The sequence below is a fragment of the Monodon monoceros genome, unplaced genomic scaffold (assembly GCF_005190385.1).
Source record: "Monodon monoceros isolate NGI ecotype Baffin Bay Population unplaced genomic scaffold, NGI_Narwhal_1 Super_Scaffold_4, whole genome shotgun sequence".
In the NCBI taxonomy this organism is placed as follows: domain Eukaryota; kingdom Metazoa; phylum Chordata; class Mammalia; order Artiodactyla; family Monodontidae; genus Monodon; species Monodon monoceros.
In genome coordinates, this window is record NW_021703781.1 from 81,483,888 (window position 1) to 81,509,680 (window position 25,793).

The 25,793-nt window shown below is 59.3% G+C and overlaps 1 protein-coding gene across 1 annotated transcript; it reads left to right on the forward strand.

Moving 5' to 3' along the window:
• The first annotated feature begins 755 nt into the window (after positions 1–755).
• On the forward strand, positions 756–20,346 carry LOC114908589 (collagen alpha-1(I) chain-like). Its single transcript, XM_029244830.1, has 12 exons — positions 756–815; positions 1,857–2,000; positions 2,479–2,738; positions 3,464–3,540; positions 4,431–4,603; positions 5,131–5,561; positions 8,983–9,095; positions 10,602–10,661; positions 14,208–14,336; positions 15,536–16,117; positions 19,542–19,619; positions 20,180–20,346. The coding sequence occupies exons 1-12, from the start codon at positions 756–758 to the stop codon at positions 20,344–20,346; spliced, it is 2,274 nt and encodes a 757-aa protein (XP_029100663.1).
• The last annotated feature ends 5,447 nt before the right edge of the window (positions 20,347–25,793 follow it).

Here is a 25,793-nt window from a genome sequence, read left to right on the forward strand (position 1 = left end):
GGCCGCCCACTGCCCACCGGACAGAGTCAGCGCGGTGGGTCCAGTCCTGCCCATTTCCCGGGAACTGCGCCCCAATGTTGGCTGGCGCTGGGGCACGGGTGGGGAAAGAGCAGCGGCCAGGGCATGTTCCCGAGGGAGCAGCTGACGGTGTCCCTGCTGAGAGAACCCCTGGGGAAGGCCCAGCCGGCCCCAACCCTCCTGTGACAGTGACAGCGAGTCCCCAGCAGGGCTGGTGGCACCCTGCGACAGCTGGAGAAGGCGGCCTGGGTGGGGTAGCCAGACCCTGCCCCCAGGCTGCTGCAGGGGGTCAGGGGTGCAGCCCGAGAGGAGGGGCCCGGTCCTGCCCACCCGCTGCAGCGCTCGCCACCGCCGGCAGAGGGCGCCCCGCACACCTCACTCCGTGCCCCACTGCGACCCCATGAGCTCCATCGTGACCACCCCCTCCTCACAATGCTCACAGCTCGATCTTTGCTCCAAACACTCTGGCTACAATGCCGCAGGGGCTGCTGCAGGACACGTGGCAGCTTAAAGAGGAAAATGAGTGTCCGACCCAGAGGGTCTCTCCTCCCAGACGCTCTCCTAAGAGGGCAGCTTTCCTGCTTGTCTCCCCACGTCACTCAAGCTGCACCCTGTTTCACTCGCCCCGTCGCTGAGCGCTTAGGTCCCTGCCAGCTCTCTCCACGAGGACGAGGACGCTGCGGTGACAGCGTGCCGGCGGTGTGGGAGCCGCCATTGTCTTCGTCTCTGCCATCGCCATGCCGCTCCCTGCCTGCCCCCCCCCACCCCCGCCGTCGAGTCTGGACCCACAGCTGCGGGTCTGAGGGCTGCAGTCCGTGTCAGACAGCGCGGGGCTTGTCCTCCCTGACCTCACGTGACTGGGCTCCCAGCTCTGACCTCAGAGGGCTTGACCACAGGGCGGGCAGCACAGGAGGGGCCGTGGGGATGGTCACCCTGTTACCTCTGCCCCCCGTAGTGCTCCCCAAGCAACTGTGACCCCAGACAGGCCCCTCCTGTAAAGCCACGGGGGCTCCAAGTGTCTCCCAGGCTGACCGTCTGCTGTTCGTGACCAGCATGAAGGCCAGAAGGACGGGGATTAGGGGCTGGGGCGCCCAGGGCGAGCGGGGCGCTGCATCTCACCCCGCGGTTCTGCTCCCTGGAGCTGCAGCCACACACGGACTTACTGTCCACATGACAACCTGGGGCTGACCACAAACGTGTGGTGACCACGGGCGGTGCTGGGCCTGGTCTTCCCGTGTGTGTGTGTGTGTGTGTGTGTGTGTGTGTGTGTGTGTGCATGTGAGTGTGTATTTGCATATGTGTGTGCGTGTGCACAAGCCACATTCTGTTCTTGGGCAGGACTCTCCGTTCCAAGAAGGAGGGTGTATGAGTTTCTGTGGCTGCTATAACAAAAGGCCAGAGTTCAGTGGCTTAGAAGATGCAAACTTATGGTCTTACAGTCTTGGGGTCAGAGTCTGACGTGGGTATCCCTGGGCTAAATCCAGGTGAGGGCCGGGCTGCTCCCCTCCAGAGGCTCCGGGGAGAATCCATTTCCCCTCCTTTTCCAGCTCCTAGAGGTGCCTGCAGCCCTCAGCTCGTGGCCCCTCCTCTACCTCAGGCCGCCAGTTGCCTTCTCTGATCCTCTGGCCCTCCTGCCTCCCTCCTCCCCTGTGAGGACCCTTGAGATTACGCTGGGCCCACCTGGATGGTGCAGGACGATCTCCCCATCTTGAAATCAGCCAACTGTCAACCTTCATTCCAGCTACAGCCTTGACGCCCTTCTGCCATGTGAGCAACAGAGACCCAGGCCCCGGGTCCCTTATTTTCCCACCACGCGTGGTCTCTTCTCCGGGCCCCAGGCCCTGTGCCTGGAGTCGAGGCTTGGAGTGGACAACCTGTGCTGCACTCAGGCCATCATTGGGGTGACCAGCACCACCGGGGTGCCTGGCCATGGGGGGACCAGTCGCTGGGAGCACAGGCTTGGGGCTAAACCTGCTTGTCAGGTGAGCTGGGTCTTCCAGGGGCTGCAGCCTAACCCTAACTCCACTCAGCTGCCTCTGCTGCCTCTCCTTCCAAGGCATCAGCATGGGCTGCCCACCCTGGAGTTCCGGCACCCTCGGGGCCCCCTCCCCTTCCAGGCCCCCTCCCCTCCCAGGTCCCCTCCACTCCCCAGGCCCCTCCTCCTCCCAGGGCCCTCCTCCTCCCAGGTCCCCTCCACTCCCCAGACCCCCTCCTCCTCCCAGACCCCCTCCTCCTCCCAGGTCCCCTCCCCTCCCAGGGCCCCTACACCCCCTCCACCACACAGGGGCAGGGCGTTTCCTGGGGAGGGAGGGCTGCACAGCACGGAGAGGGCAAGGCGCCACATCACAGAGGCCTCAGCTCAGTGGTTTGGGCCCCAGTGTATGTCTGGCGCCAGTTCAAAGGCTTCAGCAGATACCTCTTTAGCGATAGTGAGGGACTCCTCTTTGCTCTGCGGGTCAGGAAAGCCATCAGGATTCAGGGTCGCCCAAAAGTGGAGCTGCCCCAGGACACTGCCGCAGCCACCCAGCGGCCTGGGAGGAGGAGGGGCGGGCCATGAGGCAGGGTGACAGCAGCCAGGGTGGGCCTGCAGCAGGGCCCAAGTTGGGGGCGGGGTCTCTCCGGGCCTGTTCCAGCCATGCTGGCGAGCAGAGAAGTGGACAGGGCGAGCACAGCGATTCCCGGGGCGCGCTGAGCCCCCGACCTGGGGCAGCTGCAGGCAGGTGGGCATCAGGCGACTGTCACACAGGTAACCTGTCTGGGCACCTGTCCAGCCTGCATGCAGGTCTGTTCGGTCCTGGAGGGCTGGGCCTGCCCACACCCTTGGAACCTGGGGGCCACCGAGGACTGGACTCTGGGCCTCACTCACCGGCACCAGCCAAGCCCCTGCCCTTCCCCTCCCGCTCCAAGAACACGTGTCTCCTATGCCCCCCACCCCAGCGCTCCCCAGCTCAGTCCTCACCTCCTCCCTGGAGCCCTCTCCCATCCTTTCCCCTGCAAGGCCCCCCAGGCCTCTCTCTCCCCACGGCCCCAATGCCCCGCCCCTCCCAGGGTGTGAACTGCTCTGCTCCGGGTCCCCTGCACCAGCCTGGATGCTCATGTGCGTGTGCTCGAGACACTAGGCTGATGAATGAATAGATGGGGGGCCTGGGCATTGCCCACCTGAGTGGGACCTGGCTGGCTGGCTCCCGGGCCCTGCCCTGGCATTGCATATGGGTCCCTGGGACTCAGGGAGGACGAAGCTCTGGGGGCACTGGGTCGGGGAGTGGGGTGCCGGCTGCCGGGCTGACGGTGCCAGGTCTCCAGGCTGGGGTGGGCCTTTCGCTTCAGACCTCTTAGAGTTGCTGTCTCCCGCTGTGGAAGGGAACCTCGTGGGGGGTCCCGGGAGCGGAGGCTTGGGGTCCACCCAGGAGCGTCGGCCGCGGTGACGTGAGTCTGCTCCTTCCAGATCTGGAATGCAAGCTGTCATCCTCACGGCGTTGCTGGGTTCCCCTGGGACGGGGTCTGCAGCTGGGGGCGGCGCCGGTGAGCACCCCGCTGGAGCAGCCTGCCCTGCCACCAGCTCCTGCATGCCCTACCGAGCTCGCTGCCTTTGCGGGCGCCTCCTTCTTCCGAGGGTAAATCAGGTTACCCACAGCTTTTCCTCGAGGAATAAGGAGGCAGCCTTTGAAACCAGGACAGATGGCAGCCCTTCTCCAGGGGGAGCTGGCTCATTAATCGTTTCTAAATTAGTCAGAGGGATGGTGGGACTTCACGGGCTCTGGGAACCCACGGAGCCACCTTCCCAGCCCCAGCGGCGGGGCTGCAGCTTCTGCTCTGGCCCAGCCGCCTGGTCTCATGCTTCCTTCCTTCTCTTCCTCCCCTGCCCCTCCCCATTCTCTCCCCAGACCTGAGCAGCTTCTAGAAATGTCTGGGAGAGAAGAGCCTGCCTGCAGGGGGCTGTGGGAAAGGACAGTGGGCCAGGGGGCATCAGGCTGGTCCAGGGCTGGGCCCTGAGTGCCCCAGCTGGGACGCAGTGGGGACAGTGGCTCGGGGCTGCTCCAGGCCCCCTCTCGAAGGGGAGGGGTGGGAGGGGCAGGCACAGCTGCAGTGGACACAGGCCAGGCGGGGCAGAGGGGCCAGCCAGGACCAGGGCAGGGCCGGGAGGCTGGTGGGCCGACGGCCAGGCAGGGCCAGGGCTGGCAGGGCACCTCAGAGCTGACATAGGCGCTCAGGTGCCCAGCGCATGTGGTGGAGGCTTGAGTCTGGGGGCGGCCGGGACTAGGCCCGAGACGTGGGCTGGGGGTCTGTTCGGGCTCCAGCTGCAGGGGCAGAGCTCCCGGCACTGTGATGGTGAGTCTGGGGCCTCTGATCCTGTCTCCTCAGACGTTGTTGCTGATGGTGGCCACTCCCTCAGCTCCTCTCGGCTGTGCCAGCATCGGGGAACCTCCACCGGCCTGCCAGACACAGAGCCCAGGATGCCTGCACCCTGGGGCCTGGGGTCCAGGCCCAGCTCGCCATTCAGGGACTTGGGGAGGACTTGCCTCTCTGGCTGCTGTTTCCTATAAACCAGGCCGTGGACCCCTTCAGCCTGTGCACCAAGGGGCTGGTGAGAGCCAGTGCAAAGACCCAGGCCGACTCTGCTCAGGGGCTCCCTTCCCTGTGCCCCCGACAGAGACCCCTCCCCACTCCCCCGACTTGTGTCCTCGGGCTCTCTCTCCTCTGCTGGACTCTACGATCCCTGAGGGTATGGTCCTCCTCGGCCCCCAGTACAGCCGGGACAGAAAATGAGCTCTCACCCTGTCTGCAAACCTGACTGACACAGAGGAGAGGAAGCTGTCCTGACAGAGGGTCACCAGCCCACCTCTGTCCCCAGGAGGGAGGCAGGGCCCCCTCTGCTGAGCTTCCCACCCCACTGACCTCCTCACCATTCAGTCTCCCTGCATCTCTGGGGCCCATATCACAGATAGGTAAGTGGGGCTGAGGGCGGAGTCACTCACGGAGGCCACCCAGCCTCAGACAGCGTCTCGGGGGTCAAACCAGGCAGTCTGGGGCCTTGACCCCGAGGCTGCCTGAACCCACACCCCACCCCCGTCTGGGGCCAGCAGCCAGAGCGCCCCTACGCTCCCATCACAGGCCCCGCAGGCTTGTGGGATGGAGGCCAGCCCAGCAGACACCCTCGCTGGATGCCCACCTGGCCCCCAGGGCCAGCACCCGGAGAGGACAGGCCTGGCAGCCCCCGGCTGGACGAGGGGAGCCTGCGGTGGAGGCCGCCCGGCCCCGCCCACACTCCCTGGAAGGCCGCCCGGTCCCGCCCACACTCCCTGGAAGGGCCGCCCGGCCCCGCCCACACTCCCTGGAAGGGCTGCCGGGCCGCGCCCACACTCACTGGGCCAGAGCCGCATGTTTTCCGGCTTCGATGAAAACCAGCTTATTCTGTCCAAGCCTGGACCCGGCCCAGGCTTCCAGAAGGGGCCGAGCCAGCCCGAGTCTCACACTTGGCTCGGGGAAGGCCCGTTCTCTCCAGCATCCCTGAGCCTCCGCGCCGCCTGCCTGCCTGCCCGCAGGTGTGCGGGCCCGGCTGGCCCAGCAGATGAGGCTCTTAGTGAAAGCTGACCCCAGGGCAGGTGTGGGTCTGGGCTGGGATGAAGGGAAACTGAGGCCCCAGGGGTGGTCACCTCCCCTGGTGGTCAGGCTGGCCCCTGAGTCTCAGATCTGTGCGCCTCACTGCTTCAGAGAAGCCTGTGGCGGGTCCTGGGGCCTGGGGTTCATGGGGCTGCCTCCCCCAGAGAGCAGGGGGGCTGGGATGGGACAGGGAGTGGTTTGTGGTGGGCGAGGGTGCCCCTCCTCCAGGGCACCAGGCCTCGTGGAGGCCGCTCGTTCTTCTCTGGGAGCAGTGCTCAGTGCTGGCCGGAGGCTGGGAAAGGCAGTGCCAGGCCTGGCTCCCAGCAAGCGCAGCTGGTTTTCTTCTCTGGCTGGAGTCCATGGCGTCGCCTGCCATGACTAGGAAGCCTCCAGGACGCCCTGCAGGCCGAGCAACCACACCCAAGCCAGGCGGGAGGAGGAAGCCGAGACGCAGGCTGGGGACTCAGCTGCTCGCGGGCTGGAGCTCGGGCTCCGTACTGACCTTTCAGAGCCTCAGCCCTTCACCTGCGAGGTGGCGCCCACAGCCTGGTGCCTCCAGATCAATCACGGGATGGTGGGGGCAGCGGCCTGGCCTGGGGCCCACCGGCCAGGTCAGAGGTGGTAGGGCCCTCGTGGCTCCCTGGCTGCCGGCTCCCGCCGGGCCCGGAGTGGCCACTTTCTGTTTCATGAGCCGGGAGCCGGACTAGAACCCTCGCTGGCCCCGCCTGGGCCTCGTCTCCAAGTCCCTCTTGGAGTCACACAAAGATCTAGCCAAGAGCTCCAGGACCCAGCGCTAAAGGGCTAGGGGACCCCGCGTGTAGCCCCACACGGCGTGAAACGTGTGAAGGAGGTCAAAGGCCCGCTCTTTCCCGGACAGACTACGTGGATGCATTTTGGAAATGACAAATATCAAATTCTTCCAGAAACGGTCGCCGGAGGTCCGCCCCGCCGGTGCCCAAGGCGTGCCGATGCGCAACCCCGAGCGCCCGCCTGAACCGCAGGGGGAAGCCGTGGCTGTGAGCTGAAGGACAGGCCGCACCAGGCTCCTCTCTGGGAAGCCCCTGCTGCTCCAGGCCCACGGGCTCCGGGGGCTCAGCCCCCCTCCAGGGCAGGATCTGCCCCAGGGCGGTGAGACAGCCTGTCCTAGCTTCCCCCAGTGCCAGGCTCACCCCACCCCGAGCCAGGCCTGGCTACCTGCCCACTCCATAACGGGGAAAGCTGAGGGGATCCGGGCCGCTTGGAGTGGGTTCCCCAGGAAAGAGGGTCCCTCTCGCGGGAGGGAGGGAAGGCGGCTGGGCATGCAGGAGCAACGCTCGACTCCTGACGGACCCGCCACTCTCGGGTCAAGGCCACGTGTCACCCCACACCAGGTGGTCCTGGAGATAGACCGCAGGCTCTGCTGTGTGCCCCATGTGTCTGGCTAGTCCCCGGTCCTCTGAGCACACCTGGACAGGTGGGGGCAGGGCCCGGGGCAGCGCCTGGTCTCATCTGATCAGACTCTCTTGCACTTGGGGACACAGTGGCCAGGAGGGGTCAGTCCTGCCTGAGGACGCAGGACTGCTGTGACAGCCCAGGGTGTGGGTGGAAAGAAAGACTGTCCCCATCTGGCCATCGCTGGCTGAGGTCGCGTGGAATCAGCCGCTGAGCTGGCTGCTCCTTGCAGGCAGGGACAGGGCAGGGCACATGGCAGGTGACACCCTGGGTGACAACTCGATGGGGAGGCCTGGAGATCCAGGCCCTGGGGCCATGTAGAGCACACGGTCACCAAGGCGCCCCAGCTCGTGGCCATTTGACTAAAGAAGGAACAATCTGGAAGAAAAAAGGCTGGCCCAGAGGGGAGGGTGTCTGCGGCTCAGGCCTCCTGTCTTTGGGCCCAGGGGATGCTCTGTGAAAGGGGGGCTTTTGATGATGGGGGGTCACCCGGCCAGGCCGCGCACCCACACCACCAGCGCACCCCGAGAGCACCTGGCCCGAGCTGACCTGTGCTCTGGCCATTCCTGCCGGCCTGGGGGGCCGGGGTTGGAGAGGCATGTTGGCACCTGTGGGGAGAGACTCTGGCCCTGCCCCCTCCCCACATCCCAGCCCTCCCCTCGGCCGCCCTCATCCCAGTGCCCCAGATCCTGCTTCTGGAAATACACCTGCAATTAAATCAAAAGGCCCAAGCGCTGCCTGGAGAGCCAAGCGGTGGTTACACAACCCTCATCCCCGTGGCTCCCAGCGGCCCAGAAGACACACGTGCCGCCCAGGCCGTGCTCTGGTCCTGGTCGCAGCCTCCCAGATGGGGCGAGCTTGGGCTCCAGGAAGTGTGGGTCCAACCCAGGCGCCCTCCCGGCTGGAAGGCAGGAGGAGGGCAGGGAGCTGGTGTGGCTCCAGGGCCTGGTTGCCCTCTGCCCTCTGCCCTCTGCTTGCAGGTCCCTCAGGGCTTTGTGTGGGAGGACACAGCCCCTTCCCCGGTCTGGCTAACAGACACAGTGTGTGCAGCACAAGGTGGCCCGACAAGCGGCTGCCCGTTTCCAGGCCACGTCTTGAGGGAGACAGTCGTGCTGAGCAGGGCAGCGCTGCCTGAGGGTGGGCCAGGCCGGGAGGGGCGGCCAGACTGTGGGCTGGATTCTCAGGGCTGGGAGAGGGGTGACAGCCCCCTGGGATGTGCCCGGAGAGGCTGGTGGCGGCTCAGGCACGGGGGCAGCCCCAGGGATCAGGGCCCCCGCTGGAACAAGGCTGAGAGCTGGCCAGCCTGCAGGGTCCCCAAGTCCGGACTCGCTGGCCACCGGCCACCAGGAGAGGCCGCAGCAGGAGTGGCGGCACCAGCCTGGGGCAGGGCTCTCTGGGCCGGTGGACCCGCTGCTGCCCCTGCCCCGGGCCCGCTCCTGCCTCCTGGGCAATGGTTGGGAGTGGCCGGGCCACGTCACAGCTGAGAGGCTCTGGCAGAGCTGGTGCTGGCCGCCTGCCCTGGGCAACAGGACACTTCCGGGGCAGGAGGTGTTTACGGCCCTTTGACCAAGAGGAGCCCAGCCAGGCCCTGTTGTGTGGCCCAGGCCCAGCACCGGGCCCTCCTCCCTGCCCCGCCCCCTCTGGCCCCTTTCTTTGCTAAGTGTCCACAAGATGAAAACTCAGTGGGTTCTCCTGGCATTGGCTTTCCCTTAAAAACAACGTGTGCTGCCTTTTCCAGTGATGGAGCTGACTTGTCAGTACAGCGGAACATCTGCAAAACCAGACGCCACTCATACATCCATAGACGAAGGGACCGTGGTGAGCACATTAGCCACGCCCTTCTAGCCTGTCCCCAGGACTCCTCTTGCCCATTCTGTGCCTGCCTTAGCGATAGACAGGGTCCCTGTCACAGTGATGCTCATGCCCTGGCAGGGAAACCAACGTGCAGACCTGCGAGAGACCAGGCACCAACAGGGATGAACCGGGTGTGCAGGGGCCGCCGTCCAGCCGGGCTGGCTACAGGGCGGGGGGCCCAGCTGAGGACGGTACATTTAAAAAGATCTGTTTGTATAAAGGAGGCAGCAGTGGGAATATCTGGGGAGAGTGTTCTGGGCAGAGGGCAAAGCAAGTGAAAAGGCCCTGGGGCAGGAGATGGTTCGTGGCAGGAGCAGAAAGGGCCAGTGAGTGAAGCCCTTGAGTTGGGCAAGCCTGGGGAGGCTGGGATCCCTGCGGGCCTCAGAGGCCCAGACAGGGGGCGGGTGTTTGGGGCAGGCAGGTTGGGGAGGTGGGGGGGGGGCAGGGATGTGCAGGGCCCCGGCATGGAGAGGGTGTCTGCAGCAGGGTGCAAACCTGACATTCTGTGGTTTAACTTTTAGCAGCCCTTCCTGCACCGGGTGGGGGGGGGGCGGGCGGGGGGCGGGGGGGGGCTGCCAAGTTTGTCTCCAGGGGAAACTGCTTATTTGTTTAGGAAGATATGTTAACGGACCTTTCGTTTCTAAAAGGAAAATTCCAGGGCTTAGTCTGGACCGGAATCAAAACAGAGTCAAAGTGTCCCCCCCAAGATGGAGGCACTCTGGAAGTAAAGCTATTAGGTGACGCCCCCCCCCCGCCCCCAAACCTTGGGCCTACAGCAGGGGAGGGAGAGGGAGAAGGCTGGACCACGAGGTAAGGGGTAAATCGGACCTAGTTTTCACTTAATTTCTCTGATGGCTGGAGAGGTTAAATACGTTCACTTTAGACATTTGAATTATTTTATGTAAATTGTTTTATCCTAGTCTTTCCCCATTTTCCATTGGGATATTTGTCTTTTTTATTAGTTTTGGAAATCTTCTTCTGTTACAAATATTTTCTCCTATTCACTTGGCATTTAATTTTTCAAAGATATTTGTATATATAAAAATGTTCAAATTGTATGCCCTCAAATTTATCCATATTTTCCTTTCATGACTCTTCTTTGGGTTAATACTTAGAAAGCTCTTACCAAATTTAAAATTGGTGCAGTACCTCCGTACGCCTTTTTAATTTATACCATGATTTTATTCTGTATTTGCTCCTCTAATCCATCTGGAATTTATGTGGATACTTGGCTAGGGATATAAGTTTATCTTTCTCTCCAGATAATTAACCAATTATCCTGTCAGTGTTTGTTGAATATTCACTATGTAACAGAGTTCTCCTGCTTGGTCTGGTACTTTGACTAAGACTTAATAAAGGGGGTGACTCAGAGACGTGGGCAGGGTTTAAGGCAACAGAGAGGGACTGAGCCTTGCCCAGGAGCGTGGAACTGGGGGGTCCTGGGCCTGAAGCTGCATAGAGAGTGTCACAGGGCCCCACAGGGCAGCTGTTTGCAGAGAGACCCTGCAGGGTCCTGCCCCTGGGGAAGAGACATAGCCAGTCCAGAGCAAACTGGCTGAGCCCGTCAGGAAAGAATTCCCTGGCCTCTCTCTCCTCCCCTCTGGTAGGTGGAGGAGTTCTCAAAGGCAGAGGGAAACCTCTGCAGTCCCACCCCTCAGGGGGGATCTCCTCAGCCCCTCCCCCGGGGCTGTCACCAGATTTCCACCTCTCCTCTCGAAGCCCTGGGGCCAAGGGGGCCCGACCTGCTGGGCAGGCAGGTAAGGAGCAGACCGGGTCTGACTCAAACTGCTGTCAGCCCCGCCCAGCTCCATCCTCCCCTGGACGGACCAGTCCAGCCCTCACTCCTCTGTCTAGAAGGTAATGTCTAGTGGAAGGGACGTCACCTGGATCTCACCGGTTCTTTCATGCACAGTGTTAAGCTTGTAACCAACCATTACCAAACATGGAAGAGGCAAGAAAACAGGACCCACAATTAGGAGGAAAAAGTAGACAATAAAAGTGGACCTGAAGATGGATGCTAGAGCTAGCAGACAAGGACTTTAAAAGAACTGTGATGAGTGTATTGCAGAAAACTGAGGAAAAGATGAATAAATAAGCAGATGAAAAACGGAAAATTTCACCAGAGAATTGAAGTCTTAAAATATGATTTAAATTATAAAAAAAATCAATGGACGTTTAATAACTACAATAGTCAATCAAGGGCTTTAATAGCAGAACACAGGATTGGTGAACAGGAGGGCAGGTCAATGGAAAATACCCAAACTGAAGCACAGAGAATGAAAACAGAGAAACATGGAACATGCTCAAAAGTCCTAATGTACTTAGAGTTCCTGAAAGAGGAGAGAGAATGAGGCAGAAGCAAAGTGCAAAGAGATAATGACCTAGAATTTTCCAGAGCTGATGAAAGACATCAACCCATGAATTCAAGAGGCCCTGCAAACCCCAGGCAGAAAAATAAGGAAATGATTAACTCCAGGAAAATATTAAGTTGTATAACAAAGGGAATACAATCAAATGACATTTCATGCCTCGAGTCTGAATGGCATTGAGCTAATCTAATAACACAGCCATCCATTTTGATTTAATAAAAAATTGTGATAAATTCCATAAAAGTGGGGGAAGAGAAGTTCATGGGTCTGTGTGGGGCAGAGGCAAAGGGAGAATTTACCTTCATCTTCCAAACCAGGGAGCTGATAGAGAACACCTAAAACTGAAAAATCAAGCCATGGTAGGTAAGTATGTTGTTTAGAAGTGGATTGGTAAATAGCTGGGGGGATCTCTAAAAAGAGCTGAAGGCAGTGACCCCTGGGGAGCAGGGAGAGGAGAGGGTTATGCATTATATAACCCCAGACAGGCTTGACGTTTAAGGTTGATAATGAATGTCCGTCAACAGAGGAATGGATAAAGATGATGTGCTACATACACACAGTGGAATACTACTCACCCATAAAAAGGAAGGAAATAATGCCATGTGCAGCAACATGGATGGACTAGAGCTGATCATACTAAGTGAAGTAAGTCAGGCAGAGAAAGACAGATATCATACGATGTCACTTATTTGTGGCCTCTAAAATATGACACGAATTAACTTATCTACGAAACAGAAACAGACCCACAGACGTAGAGAACAGACTTGTGGTTGCCAAGGGGGAGAAAGGGTGGGAGAGGGGTGGAATGGGAGGTTGGGATTAGCGGATGCAAACCAGTATATAGAGAATGGATAAACAACAAGCTCTTACTGTGTAGCACAGGGAGCTATATTCAATATCCTGTACTGAACTATATTCAATATTCAATTATGATAAACCATAATGGAAAAGAACATGAAAAATAATGTATGTATATATGTATAACTGAATCACTTTGCTGTACAGCAGAAATTAACACAACGTTGTAAATCAACTCTACTCTGATAAAATAAATTTTAAAAATTAAGGTTAATGAATATTAAGTATTATCAAATGCCTTTTGTGGTGTCTATTGATAATCAGATTATCATATTTCTAATTTAATCTATTGATATGATTAAATTATTAATACAATTCAGATTGTATAATTTTAACTCATCCTTGCCTACAATGGATAAAATTAATGCACTCAATGTATTGTTAATTTACGATAGTGACTGAACTTAATTTGCTAAGAATTTATTCGGAATTCTTCTATTTGTGTTCATAATTGACATTGTATCGTAAAGATTTTCTTGTAATGCTATCTTTGCTAAGTCTTAGTATCAAGGTTAAATTAGAGGTATAAAATTAATATTTCATTAATTATCAGTTGATAACATATATATGCACGTGTATATATGTATATGGCATTGAAACTATCTGGTCCTTAAAATTATAAAATGATTCACCCATAAAACTGCACTGGTCTGTGGCACCACTTATGTGAATAACTCTTTGGCAACCCCTTCAGTTTAGTCCGTGGTTATTCATCTATTAAAGTTTTCAAGTTTCCTAGTGAGACAATTTTGGAAAAGCATATTTTCCTAGAAAATGGTCCCTTTCTTCGAGGTGTAGAAACATGGTAATAGTGTTGTGCATGATTTCACTTATTGTTTTTACGCTACTGTGTTTTTTTTAAGAATTGTTTTGACATTTAATTCTGTTTTGCAATCAACTACAATTATTTAGGCTAATTCCAGGTGTAATTGATTTCAAAACTCACTACAGATCGCTCCAATTTCAGGACGTCCCCTGTGCCCTTCGTCTCCTTGGGCAGAAGGAAGGCACCTCCTCTGACAGTTCCATCGCACAGTCCCGCTCCTCTAGTTTGCTTTCATTCCTCTGAGATCTCGCTTCTGCTTTCTTTTGGTCCGGCAACGCTTTTCGTTCTACCTGATGTTCGGGCAGCTGCTCTCTTTTTACAAAACGTATCTTATTCCACTGAGACTTCTCATTTGTCCTCTTGTTTCCTCAGTACGTTTATTCTTGATTCTTAATGAAAGTACAAAGCAGACACTTTCAAATATACACTCTTCTCTATTAGAAAATATTTTGTAAAATGTGTTTTCCGTTTTCATCTTGGTTGCTATGTTCTCTGTCTCTCAGGATGGAGGATTTTTTTTACAGGGCCCAAGTGGGTGTATGCACATGGGTGCATGTGTATATATGTGTGCACACACGTGTGGGTTACACACGGGCATGCATGTGTGCACAAGCATGAACACATGTGTGTATGTGAACATGAATGCACATGTGTATGTGTGGGTATGCATGTCCGTTTGCCCATGTATTTGTGTATGTTTGCATATGTGAGTGTGAGTGTGTGTGTGTGTGTGTGTACAGCCTCAGTGTGTTTCTTGTCTGTCACCCTGGAGAGGCCAGAGGCCCCATGCCCTGGTGAAGGTAGACATCCGTGTGTGGAAGCTGGGGTGCGTGGTACCCCTGGCCGCCCTGCCATCTGCTGGCCCTTCACCCCACGTGGAGGCCACCAGCCATCGTCGCCCTTGAGAGCCCAATCCAGGTGACCCCTGGCAGCGGGCCTAAGCGCCATGGCCCCAGGGTCGGCTGCACCCATCACAGACCAGGGGCGGAGGGGAAGCGCCCCCAAGCCAGCTTCCAGTGGGCTCTGCCCTGGGAACTCCAGTCCCAGAGAGGACGCAGGCAGGTGGGTGCCTGGGCTGGGACCTCGGAGCCCAGCTGCTGCCTGTGTCCGGAGGGAGTGCGTGTCCCACAGTTGCTTTGTGCCGTCCAGGGTGTGTGAGAGCCCACTGCTATTGATAAGCCATTTACAGCCGTGGGAAGGGGAGAGGTGCTGGCCCCGTGGCGTTTTGGCGGAAGAGCATCCATCGGCAGCAACCTTCGCGTTTGTCAGCCGCCGGCCGGCCGCCCACGTGCTCCAGAAGCCTGGCCTGCCTGACGCGGTCACGGCCGTGGGGGTCCTCCCCGACTGGGAGGAACTGGGGGCTGCAGTTGGTTCCTCCCGTGACCCAGGCGCCTGGGAACCGGGGACCCTCCTGGACGCCCACCCTCATGCTGGCAGCCAAGCCCCCCGTCTCTAACAGGCGCCCCACCCCACTCTCACCCCGCCACCTCCCTCCCGATAACACCTGGTGCCGGGCCCTCTGCGGCCTTCGGGAGAATCCAAGCAGCAGGCTGCTCTGCCCCGCCAGCTGGGGGTCCACCCCCTGCCCCTCCCGCCCCCACCTGGGGCCCTCTCCTCCTGGCCCAGGGGTTCTCAGGCCTCACCGCCTCAGCCTGGCGCACAGCAGGGGCCTGTCGGTGGAGCTGTGGTGAGGGGGTCCTGTGTCCTGTCACCATCCTGCTAGTGTGGGCTGACCTGCTCCCTCCTAGATGACCTGGGAGACCCCTGCCCCTTCCAGAGCCTGAGGCCTCTGAGCGGTCAAGAGAAGCCCCTGAGCTCCGAAAGAAGTTGGAACCACCTGCTTCCTGGAAGCCTCTGGGTGGATCCACCCAGAGGATGTGGGAATCCCGTGGACACCCAGGATGCTGGAGGGCCGGGCAGGCCTGTCCAGGATGGCTGTGTGGCCAGGGGCCACGTCCATGTCCAGGGCGTGCTGGTTCACTAATGTGTGGGCCCTGGTCGCCCCAATCCACCTGCCTCTTGCTCAGAGGCAGCCTGGGACGGAGGTCCCTGACGACCAGCCGGTAATCCCTGCAAAGCCACCAGATGCCCCCATCACTGGGCACAGCGAGCTGTCCAGATGGCCTCGGCTATTTTTAGGTCTGGAGTGTGTGCCGGGGCGGAGGACGCCTCCCACTGGAGTGGCCGCCGGGGCCTGGGGACGTCCCTCCTTCCTTAGCAGGTGGAGACGCACCTGCTCAGGGCTCCCTTGGCCTCCGGGGTCCCAAGGGTGGGTCCGGGAGCCACAGATCCACAGCCGCAGAGCTGGGGACAAGCTGAAGCCAGGCAGGGAAGGGGCCCAGCCAAGGAGCCTGGACGCACAGCAGGGCCCCTTGCTGAATCCCCACATCAGCCCGAGGCCAAGCAGGAGAGGCTCCACCGGGCCGGCCCCAGGGGCGCTGAGTGACGGGGGTGCTGGGGGCCCTGGGCTTCTGCCCACCAGGAGGACCCGGGAAACTGAGTCCCACGTCACTGTGTCCATGTGGGAACGGCCTCCGGGGGCCACTCCGCACGTCCACCGCGTCCTGGGCCTGGGCAGGTGAGGCCGGAGGAAGGAGCAAGGGTGGGCCCAGCTCCAGGCCTCCCCCCGCCGCTGCCGAGTGTCCTGCCCCACGGAGCAAGGCCGGCCGCGTGGCTCTGAGCCTGGCAGGGCCACCTGGTCCCGGGTCTCTGAGCGATTTCTCGGGCTCCTCAGAGGCACGGAAGGAGAGTGTGCGTCACGTCACGGGCCTGGGAAACGTCCTCCTGGAGGCCCGCAGCGGGCAGGTGTGGTGCCAGAGACAGGCCCAGCCTCGGCTGTTGGAACGGCACCCGGCCACGGCCACAGACCCCTTGACCTGCTACCCGATGAAACAGAGCCAGGAGGGTCCCACCCACCCAGACTCCACCAGTCGCAGCCACAGGCCACAGCCGATCCAGGAAGGCCTCCGGGAGCCCCAGCCCAAGGCCCCCGCCTGTTGGCTGTGGGATCCCCCCACCCTGGGGCCTGGGCTGGGTCAGAGCCTGAGCCCAGCACTGCCTGACCCCAGTGCCTGTCCCTTGACCACCCCCCCCAGCCCTCCCCCAGGGGCCCAGGGCCTGGTGCCAGAGAGCGGAGTCAGAAACCAGAGCCGCCAAGCTGGTGAGTGCAGAGCCCTGGCCTCACAGCACGCCCGCATGCAGGCTAGGCGGGCCCCACCCCGGGGGCCGCAAGGAGAGAGGAGCACAGGGTGAGACGGAGGGCAGGGGGCCCCTCGGCCTCAACCAGCAGTTACTCCTCCAGCTAAAATCCAAGCAGGATGAGCTGCCGGGGAGAGCGGCCCCAGGGTCTCCTGAGCACAGAGCCTCACCCCGCAGACAGTCCCCATCCGTGCGACCCTGAGAAGCGAGAGCCCTGCCCCGGCACCTGCAGGGAGCTGGGTCCTGCCAGTGGGTCAGAGGCCTCCCCGGGCTGGGGAGGGGCAGTGGCGGAGCCTTGGGGTGGGCTGCGGCTGCAGTCACAGGCAGTTGCCCAGATCAGGATGAGGGCCCCGCCCTGAGCAAGCAGGGCCAGAGAACAGGAGAAGCTCTCCACGGAAACGCCTGCCCTGGGAGCGCTCGCGGGGAGCCCGAGGGCTGGGCCGGGCTGGAAGGAGTCCAGACCAGACCAGAGCCAAGACGAGCCCCCAGGGCCCCGGACAGCGATGGGAGGTGGTGCCCCTCCAAAGCTCCGAGCCCTGCCCGCCAAGCTACATTTTATCTACAATTCTTGTAGCTACATTAACCAATGAGAGTGGACACCCTTCCCGCTGTCTGGCAGCCGTGGAGCCCAGAGCGACCTTCCTGTCTCAAGTGTACATGGAACACTCAGGAAAAGCAACTGCACGCTACCACATGGAACATACCAACCAGTTTCCATGAAATGATACCACATAAACCATGTTTCCTGACCATAACACAATTAGTTAGAATGGGAAACAATATTTAAAAAATAATCTTAATGATTTAAGACAGTAAAAATAATCTTTTACAATCTCCATTTATTTGGAAAATAAAATACACACTTCCAAACGATGCCTAGGTGAAAGCATAAAGCATAATGGAAACTAGAGACACTTGGAACTGGATAACGGTGAGGATACTCTGTGTCGTGCATGTCGTGTGTGGGACCACCTGTATGCGGCATATTGCAAAGCGGGGCCAGGGAAAGCTGTGTAGCCTTAAAAGAAGAAAAGAAAAAAAAAGAGGCAAGTATGCAACTTAAATCAGAAAAAGAATAAGAGGCTAAAACTGATAAAAGGAGGAGGAAAAGGCACAGATATGAGCAGAAATCAATAAAATAGAAAATGAAAGGCACAGTGGGGAGAATCAGAGATGAAAGCTGGCTGATGACTGGACAGAGAAAAGCAAGAGAGAAAGAGAGAGGCAGACAGACAGACAGCCAAATTGACATTAGGAATGGAAAGGGGAAAGCATCTAACATACACAGAAGTTTTAAAAGATAAAAATATCGTGAACCACTCAATTTGAAATCTTATTCAAAATGAACAAATTCCCAGAAAATTATGACTTCAAAAAATTGATTCAAGAGGAATGAGAAGACAAAATATTTCTATGACGTTTAAGGACGTTTAACCATTAGTGGAAAATATCGCTACAAGAAAACTCACTGACGGGATTATACAGATGTGTTCTACCAAACTTCCAAGGAATGACTTTTCCAGTCTTACACAAACTTACACAAAAGGGTAGACAAAGGGGGAAATCTCCCGAAATTATTCTGAGGTCAGCATAACTTTTAAAACAAAACCGTACGAGAATAGTACAAGAAGCATATTTTAGTCCGGTCTCGCTGTTGAGTAAGGATGTAAAAATCTAAACAAATTATTAGCATTAGCACACTGCACCCTGTAAACTGTGTATTTTTAAAAAGTGATGATATATATATACACACACAAACACTTAGGTACGTATAAGAAAAACCAAGCGGCCCAACATAAAAATGGGCGAAGGGCATGAACAGCTGAGAAGAAGCAGAGAGGGGAATACAGTGACCCCGGACCACGCCGAGGAAGGGCCTTTCTCATCTCCCTACGGGAAACGCAAACTAGCAAAAGTCAGGAAGTCTGACCAGATCCAGTGCTGGAATGCTATGTTCCAAAAGGAACTCTTCCAGAGCATCGCTGGGAGCGTACCTTGGCACAGCCTGTTTGGGAAGCATCTCGGCATCTCCTGTAAAGTTGAATATTCATAAAGCTTTGAGCCGGCAAACTGACTTCTCGACACACGCTGCTCCCTGGACGCCGGGGCTGCCTCCCTCACCTCCCTCGGGCCTGTCTCCGCGCGGCCCCTTCTCAGCAAGGTTCCCTGGCACCTCCCGTCCACCACCGCCCCCCCAACCTGTGTCTTCGTTTTCTCCAAAGCCGCGTCACCGTCCAGAACACCAGGGCCTCCTGTGTATTTCCTTTGTCTGCCATCTCCTCCAGGATGGTGGCTCTGTGGGGTTGGGTGTGTCTGCCACCCTCTCTGCCACACTCTGAGCCCAGGGCAGTGCCCGGCACGTGCTGGACACACAGTACGTATTTGGTGAATAAAGGAACGAGTGAGGGGACGGGGCAGTGAAGCACGTAACGCAGGGCCTGGCCTGGCCTATTGGCCACCTACGGCAGGCACACCCAGAATATTTCGGGCCCAGGGAAAGGGTCAGTGGAGGCCACACCTCACACACCACATGTCCAAGCCTTAGGAGTTGTTCATCACTCTGCGGTGTGGGGACTTGCCAGCTCCCATGTCTACATCTCCTGCAAACAGCCAGGGGCCTGGGGTGCCACTCAGGCATAGGGCACCCCCTGGAGACAGACCCAGGGGAGGGACTCACACAGGCCCTGGAGGTGAGCTTGGGACTGTGGTGCAGGCGTGTGTTCTAGAGGTGGGACACGGCTCTGCGTGGACTCCTCATCCGTGGGCAGGGGTGAAGCGGGCACCTCTGGCACTGCGACGGGCACAGGGGTCCCATGGGATCTTGTTGAAATGCGGTCCTTATTTGGGGCGCTGGAGGGGCCTGAGGTGCTGCGTTTCTAACGAGCTCCCAGGTGATGACGTGGGGCCGGGAGCAGGGCTCCTGTCCTGATGCCTGGGGACAGTTCTCAGTACTGGACTCGACTGGCACAGACCGGCCCAGCCGGGATGGGAGGAGGTGCGTGGGGGTCCTCGTGCTCATGGGCGCCTAGCTGTGCCTCTCGGGAAGGACTCAGAGGGAAGCCAGCCGTCCAGGAGGCCAGGAAATGAAGTGCTCAGGAGAGAAGGAAGCTAAGGGGGAATGCGGGAGGTGGCCCTACGGTGTAAGGGAAACCTGCTGAGAGGGGGGCTCGGGGAGAGCAGGCCATGGGACAGAGAGGGGGGCTGCCCTGCCTCGCGCAGCGCCCAATCCCCCCCACCTGTCCTGGTGTCCCCGGGTCCCGGTGTCCCCATGTCCCGGCGTGCCGAGGTCCCGGGCCACACAGCTTTCCTCTCCTCCGGACTGGGCACCTCCATCCACCTGCTCCCCCTCCCCGCTCAGGCCCCAACTCTGGGACCACCTAATTCAGTTGCTAAGGCCCTGCTGCCCAGGGCCCCAGACAGCGAGGGCACCTCTGGGGAGACGCCGTCGCGGCAGCCTCACCACAGTGAGGGCGGCTCCCTGCCTTGGAGGCCCTCGAGGGGCCTCACCCCGAGCTCTTGGGTTCCTGTCCCTCTGGCAGGACCCGGGTGACGCTCGGCCGTGTTCCTCTCTCTAAGGAGAAGCGAGAGCTCCTGACAATGGAGCTGCCAGCCGCAGAAAGGCTGGACTTGGTCAAGAAATGGCTAAATATGTTACCAGGGCCTGGGAGGGGCCCCCTGGCCTGGGAGGCCAGCAGACGACTCCAGAATCAAAGCAAGAAGCCCATTTAGCTCGGCAAACCTCGGATTTGCAGCGGAGAGAATTGTATCAGCGGCCTGGAGCCCAGAGCCAACGAGGTTTACGCTGAGTGTCGCGGGAGGTGTGCCCTGTGCATCCCCCCAGCCCGTCCAGGGGGCACGACCCACTCCTGGTCAGAACGTGCTTTTCCCTAAGGGGAGACGCTGAGCCCAGGACAGTGACGTCCAGTTCTTCTCACACCGCCCTCTTCGGGCTCCCTGGGAGCCCCCTGGCTGGTCGGCCCTGAGGTGGGAGCACACCCCAAGAGGGTCTCCTTGTGTCCTCAAGTGAGGGTCGCTCCGTGGGCCTTCCTGGAAGCGGAGGCTGGAGAGCTGGGAGCTGCAGGAGCCCAGACCCACTTGGCCTCGTCACCGACAAATCGGCACTTCACCCGCCTCCACGAGGATCAAATCATGAGTAGCTCGCCGCAGCTGCAGACCTTCAGCGGCCCCTGAAAGGAGCTCAGGGTGGAGATTGGGAAGGGGGCGCTCTGTGCTCTCGGGGAAACTGGCAGAACAGGCCTTCAGATGGTTAGGGATTTTCAGGAGAAGATTTTATGAGCCCAATTCTAGCATCTTCTTGTATCTAGAAAAGCACTAAAATCCATGGTGACGTCTGCTCCTCGAGACTGGCAGTAACCTTCTACAAAAGAAAAGCGCTTCACTGCACGCACTCCCCCTTCACCAAAATCACATCTGTACTGACCTCCCCCGCACCTTTCGGGGGAAGTTTCTCGGAGCTCTCTGAGATGCCGTCTCCTGGGCCGTAGGCCTCATTTCGCCCCAAGCAGCTCTCACGTTGTGCAATCCTTTTCTCAGCCAGCAGCCTCCACCCCCTCAGTGTGGAGCGGACCCTTCTCTGCCCCCCGAACCCCTGTGCGGGCTCTGCGAGCGGGAGGGGCTGGGTGGGCTGGGCTGGGCTCTCTCTGTCCGAGGCTCCAGGCCCTGCCCTCCATCCCCAGAGCTCCCAGGGTGGACAGAAGCCACAGTCCTGGATTTCCCCCAACATCCGGGCCTTGTGTGTGTGTCGCCCCCCGCCCCTGTTCAGTGCCCCCCACCTCCACTGGTTGCCCCTCCACCCCCAGGGCGGCAACAGCAGGGCCCGGCAAAGGCGGGCCCAACGGGGGCAGAACAGCGGCCCCTGCGGGTCCCAGGGGGCCTGCCGAAGCTTATCTGGGCCCACACCGCACGTCAGGGCTGGGTCCTGGCGGGCTTACACCTATGGGGCGTCCCTTCCAGGTGCAGGCGTGTGACCAGCAGGTCCCACTGGATGAGTCTTACTTGGAACAGAGGACGGAAGCCTGCTCTCCTGCCCTGTTAGAACCTGGCAGCTTGTAACTCTCCAGGCCCCCGGGCTCCAGTGGCGCCAGAGGACCGAGGGGACGTGCAAATGGGGGGATGGAGGAGGTGGGGCTCTGTCCCCGGGGAAGCACCTCCGCCCAGCTCACAGCCCTCGAGCACGGCCTCCGGGTGCTGGGCAGGGGAGGGGGCTGGGGGGAGGAAAGAGCGAGCTCAGCGTCATGTGGTGAGAGGCTTGGTGTCTCCCTGCCCCCGCCTCCTGGGAGGAAGGTCACCTCCTGAGCAGAGGGCAGTACAGTGCGGGGAGGAGACAGGCGAGGCCGGGCGCCTGGGCTCCACCGGGAGCTTCTTCCCAGGGACACTCGCTTTGCTGGCCAGAGACCTGGTGCATCGCAGCTCCGGCCAGGCCCAGGCTGGGCAATGCGTGTTGTGTAGGGTTATGCCTTCCTCAGCAGTCCTGGCTGGGGGGACCCTGAGACACGCTTGCTTCCGTCCAGGAGACGTCTTAGGTCCACCTTCTCTGCTGCTGCCCTGTTGAGAGTCTCCCGCAGTGACCTTGTACTCACGTCCCCCCCATGTCTCCCCTGATCCTTGGCCCCACCAGGTACCCCGCCAGGCACCCCACCAGCGTGCTGTCTGGGGCTCCCTGGTGCTAGCGGGGGGCTTTGGTGTCACTGTGCTGCACTGGGTCCCAGGAGGATGTGAGGACAGGGTCCTCGCCCTTAACCTGCTGCCCTGGGCTCCCGGAAGTCCACTCTCACGTGTCCTCTGGCGCCTCTGCTGAGGGCACAGCCCTGGGTGGGATGCGGGGGACACGAGGTGTGTAGGGCCCCTCAGCGCTCAGGAGGGGCAGTGGTACTGCTTCCTGTCCCAGGGACACCAGCGGGCATCCACTGCAGCCCCGGAGAGGACGGCTGCACCTTGGGCTCACCCTTGCAAAGGGAGTAAAGCCCTCCCCTCAGGGCTCACCCCTCAGCACCTTGGGGCCTGCAGAGATGAGGACCCGGGCATCCCGGGCTGCCCCTCGAGGGGCGTGGTCACCTTGGGCCAGCCGTCCTCCATGGAAAGGGCACCAAGCTCTCCTCGTCCAGCCAGAGACTCTGGGTCCCAGTCGTGAGACCCCGACGGCGGCTGCCACCTGCCCGATGCCTGGGGGTGAGAGGGCTCAGCTCCCAAGGTCTGTGGGAGCCGCAGGCGCTGTCCAGTGGGGCTTCCCACCTGGGGACGGCGGCCACAGGCCCACCCTTCTAAGGACACACAGGCCGCTCCAGCGCTGCTCCTGGCCCCATCTCGTCCTGGCCCCTGAACCTCAATGACAAGGCCTGCGTGGTGCTACCTGGCCCCTCCCCACTCACCCACACCAGCGCACGGCCCGTCCCAGCGGGCCTGGCGTCCTCTGGCCCGCAGCCTTGCTTGGGCCTGGGGCCCCTCCCCATCAGCCTCCTTCTTGTTGGGCTGAGCCTGCTGTGAAGGGGCGGACTGGAGGCCCCCTCAAGACTGTCTTACTCCCCTGCCCGTGTCCACCCCTGAGCCTGGGGGGAGGACAGCGACCCTGCAGTCCGCCCCCCACTCACCCCGCCGGTGTCCCTGAGACCTGTTCCTGCCTGTGCTGGCCGCCCAGCCACTGACCCTGGCCGCAGGCACCACGCCTGGCCTGGCCTCAGGTGCCCCAGCCGGGGGCCAGCTGTCCTCGCTCTGCTGTAGGGCTTGAGCCTCATCCCCTGTTGCAGAGGCTCCCCCTCCATTCAACTGGCCAGGCTGATGCCCCCAGTGCAGGGCTGGACTGTCTTCCATCTGAGAAGGGCCGAAGCCATTTCCCCTGACGGTTATCTGGCCACTGCTTCCTTCAACGGGGCCGTCTCTCTTGCCTCTACTTGTTTTAAATTTTTTAATTGAAATGATTTGCTTTAAAAGTAATACCAGTTTATTATAAAAGTCTGGTACATGCATGAAACAGAAGGAAGAAAACACGCTCCCATGGCCCCATTGCCCAGCCCACACTCCCAAGCGCCCTGGCAGTATTTCATGCCCGCGTGTGTTGTCACCCAAGAGTGGACACAGTACACAGACGGCACAATTCACTGTTTACCGGGTTCTTCTCTGGTCGTAAAGGTGATACACGCACACTACAGACTGGATGCCTCAGAAAGGTGCCGTGCCCTGGAGCCCCCACTCCGTGCCTGCAACCACATGCGCTTCTCTGGGGTCTTCTTAGGGGCTCTGCTTTGAGATCATTCCACAAGCCAGATCAGCGTAAAAGTATCCATCGTCCCTGGCGGAGGAAAAATGAGGAGGAGATCGCTGTCAGGTAACCTACACTTGTGGCCTTTTGTTCTCTATGAATAAAAATAAATACATGCTTCAAGGAGAGGTTTCGTGACGCAGGAAGGCGTCCTTCACAGCCTTTGGCAAGAGCAGGACACCACTCTTGACGCACGCATGCTTTTGAGGAGGGGGCGGTCTGCTCGTTTGGGCTTCTGCCACCAGGGTCTCAACCACATGAAAAGTTCCACTGCTGCTGGGATGGGAGGCTGGCACTGAGCCACATGGTTTGTCCAACAGGCAGGGAGAGGTCTGAACTCCGGGGGTGGGGACAGGGGGAAGATATGCAGAAACGCACCTCCCAGAGCTGGGCCCAGGCTAGGGGCCGGCAGCCGGGCACCGGGCGACCTTGCTCTGGCTGCAAAGTCTGCACCAGACACACGGCTACAGACCCTCATCGGGGGGCATGGGGTTCACGCTGCTTCATTTCTCATTTGGCCAAAGCGCATCTTTAAGGACGCTTGACAGTGTTACGTACCTTATCACAATCATTACCACCGTCTTTTGTATACGGATGTGTAATAAAGGCCTTTGGTTTTATAGGTAATAAACGTTATTATTACTTTCTCCCTTGGGGGTAATGTAAGAGCTGTGTTTGCATATCTGACGGGCAGTGGCTCGGTTTTTGCAGCATTTTGAGGCAAACTGGGTCTGGGGTCCTGTTCCGGCAGCGCTGCCCAGCGTCTCCTCGAGAGGACTTGACAGGTGGCCGTCCTGCCGGCAGAGGCCCTGGGCCGCCGGCCCCCGTTGTGCTGCGGAGGCCGTGCAGTTTGTCCTGGTCCTGCCCCTGAACTGACTGCCGTCCCTTGAAAGGCCTGCTGAGCCTCCTGTTATTCACTCGCTGGTCCCCAGATTCTCCGGCCACCGCCCCGCTGGCCCTCTGTGCCTCTCTCTGCCTGTGCGCCAAGGGTTTTTCCCGTGAAGACTCCTGCCCCGATTCTGCCGCCTGCGGGTCTTCATCCCCTGACGCGAGCCCCGGCCCCTCTTGTCATGTCTGGAATAAACTCCCACTTTGCGTGGGGCAGGGTCTCCCCCATCCTAGAGTAAATGTCAAAGAGTTTTCTTCTTCCTCCAAAAGATCGTCTTCAGATGTGGTGGTTCTTCTACGTCTTCAGATGTGGTGGTTCTTCTACGTCTTCAGATGTGGTGGTTCTTCTACGTCTTCAGAATGATGCTTCTTTTCCTGTTTTATACTCTTCTCCCATAGTCCCGTTAGTCCCTCATTCAGCCAGGGCTGACCATCCACCCAGACTGCCCTCGTGAGGTGAGGGGGGCCGCAGAGCATGCTCCTCCTGTCACGGGTCCCCCTCCCCATGTCCATCCCACTGGCGTGGCGCTGGTGGTCCCGTCGCTCCAGGCTGTGACGGTCGCTTCCCCGTGGTCACCCCCGCAGCCTCCCAGCACCTGCTGAGCCTGTGGCTCCATCTGGTCCAGGCCCATCAGCTGAACCTTCTCCCAGGCCTGGACTGGCTGTGGGCAGGCTTGGCGCTGCTTCTCTGCAGGGTGACTTGATGTTCTTGACAACGATCGAGCCTCTGATCTCCCCCTGCAGTCGCCAAGAGTCTCCCACACAAGCATGTCAATCTGTGAGCAGGTGGGTGCTTGATGTCTCTGCAGAGACTGAGGCTTTCACACCCCAGGAAACCTGCCCTGGTCTGGGGGCTGGGCCTGCACCAGGGAGAAGCCTGGGCGCGGGGAGGGGGATGCCTACCCACTCGGCATCTACTCTGTCCACCTTTTTGTGGTAGAATAAAGCTCAGATACAGAAAACCACACCACGAAGACACGAGGTTGAGTGAGAATAAACTGAGCATCCTTATAACCATAGCCGTAGCCAAAGCAGAACTCGGCCAGCTGCCCCCAAAGCCCCTGTAAGTGTCCTGCCCCCAACACAGAGACCCAACCCCCAGAGTAACCTATAACCATAGCCGTAGCCAAAGCAGAACTTGGCCAGCCGCCCCCAAAGCCCCTGTAAGTACCCTGCCCCCAACACAGAGCCCCAGCCCCCAGAGTGACCACTGGTTTCCCCGACACTGACAGTCAACTGCCCGTGTTTCTCTGGAGCTTTGGCCCCAAGTGTGCATATGCTGTAGTTCAGTCCTGCCCATCCAGGAGATCCATCAGACGCAGGTCCTGTCCCTCTGGCACGTCTCGAGGGGGGTGACCGTCCCTCCAGAGGCGTGTAGGTCTGCTGTCGCTCTTTCCCTGACGTGAACAGCCGTGGGGCCTGACGCCCAGATCCACTCACCCACGGGGATTGCAAAATGGTGACATTTGGATTC

Excerpts from the sequence above, each read along its gene's own strand:
- LOC114908589 (XM_029244830.1), top strand. The coding sequence starts at position 756 with ATGCCGCTCCCTGCCTGCCCCCCCCCACCCCCGCCGTCGAGTCTGGAC. Across the intron at positions 816-1,856 it reads GTCTGGACCCACAGCTGCGG|GCCCTGTGCCTGGAGTCGAG; the intron begins GTCTGAGGGCTG and ends TCCGGGCCCCAG. Across the intron at positions 4,604-5,130 it reads GCCTGTGCACCAAGGGGCTG|GCCCCGCAGGCTTGTGGGAT; the intron begins GTGAGAGCCAGT and ends CTCCCATCACAG.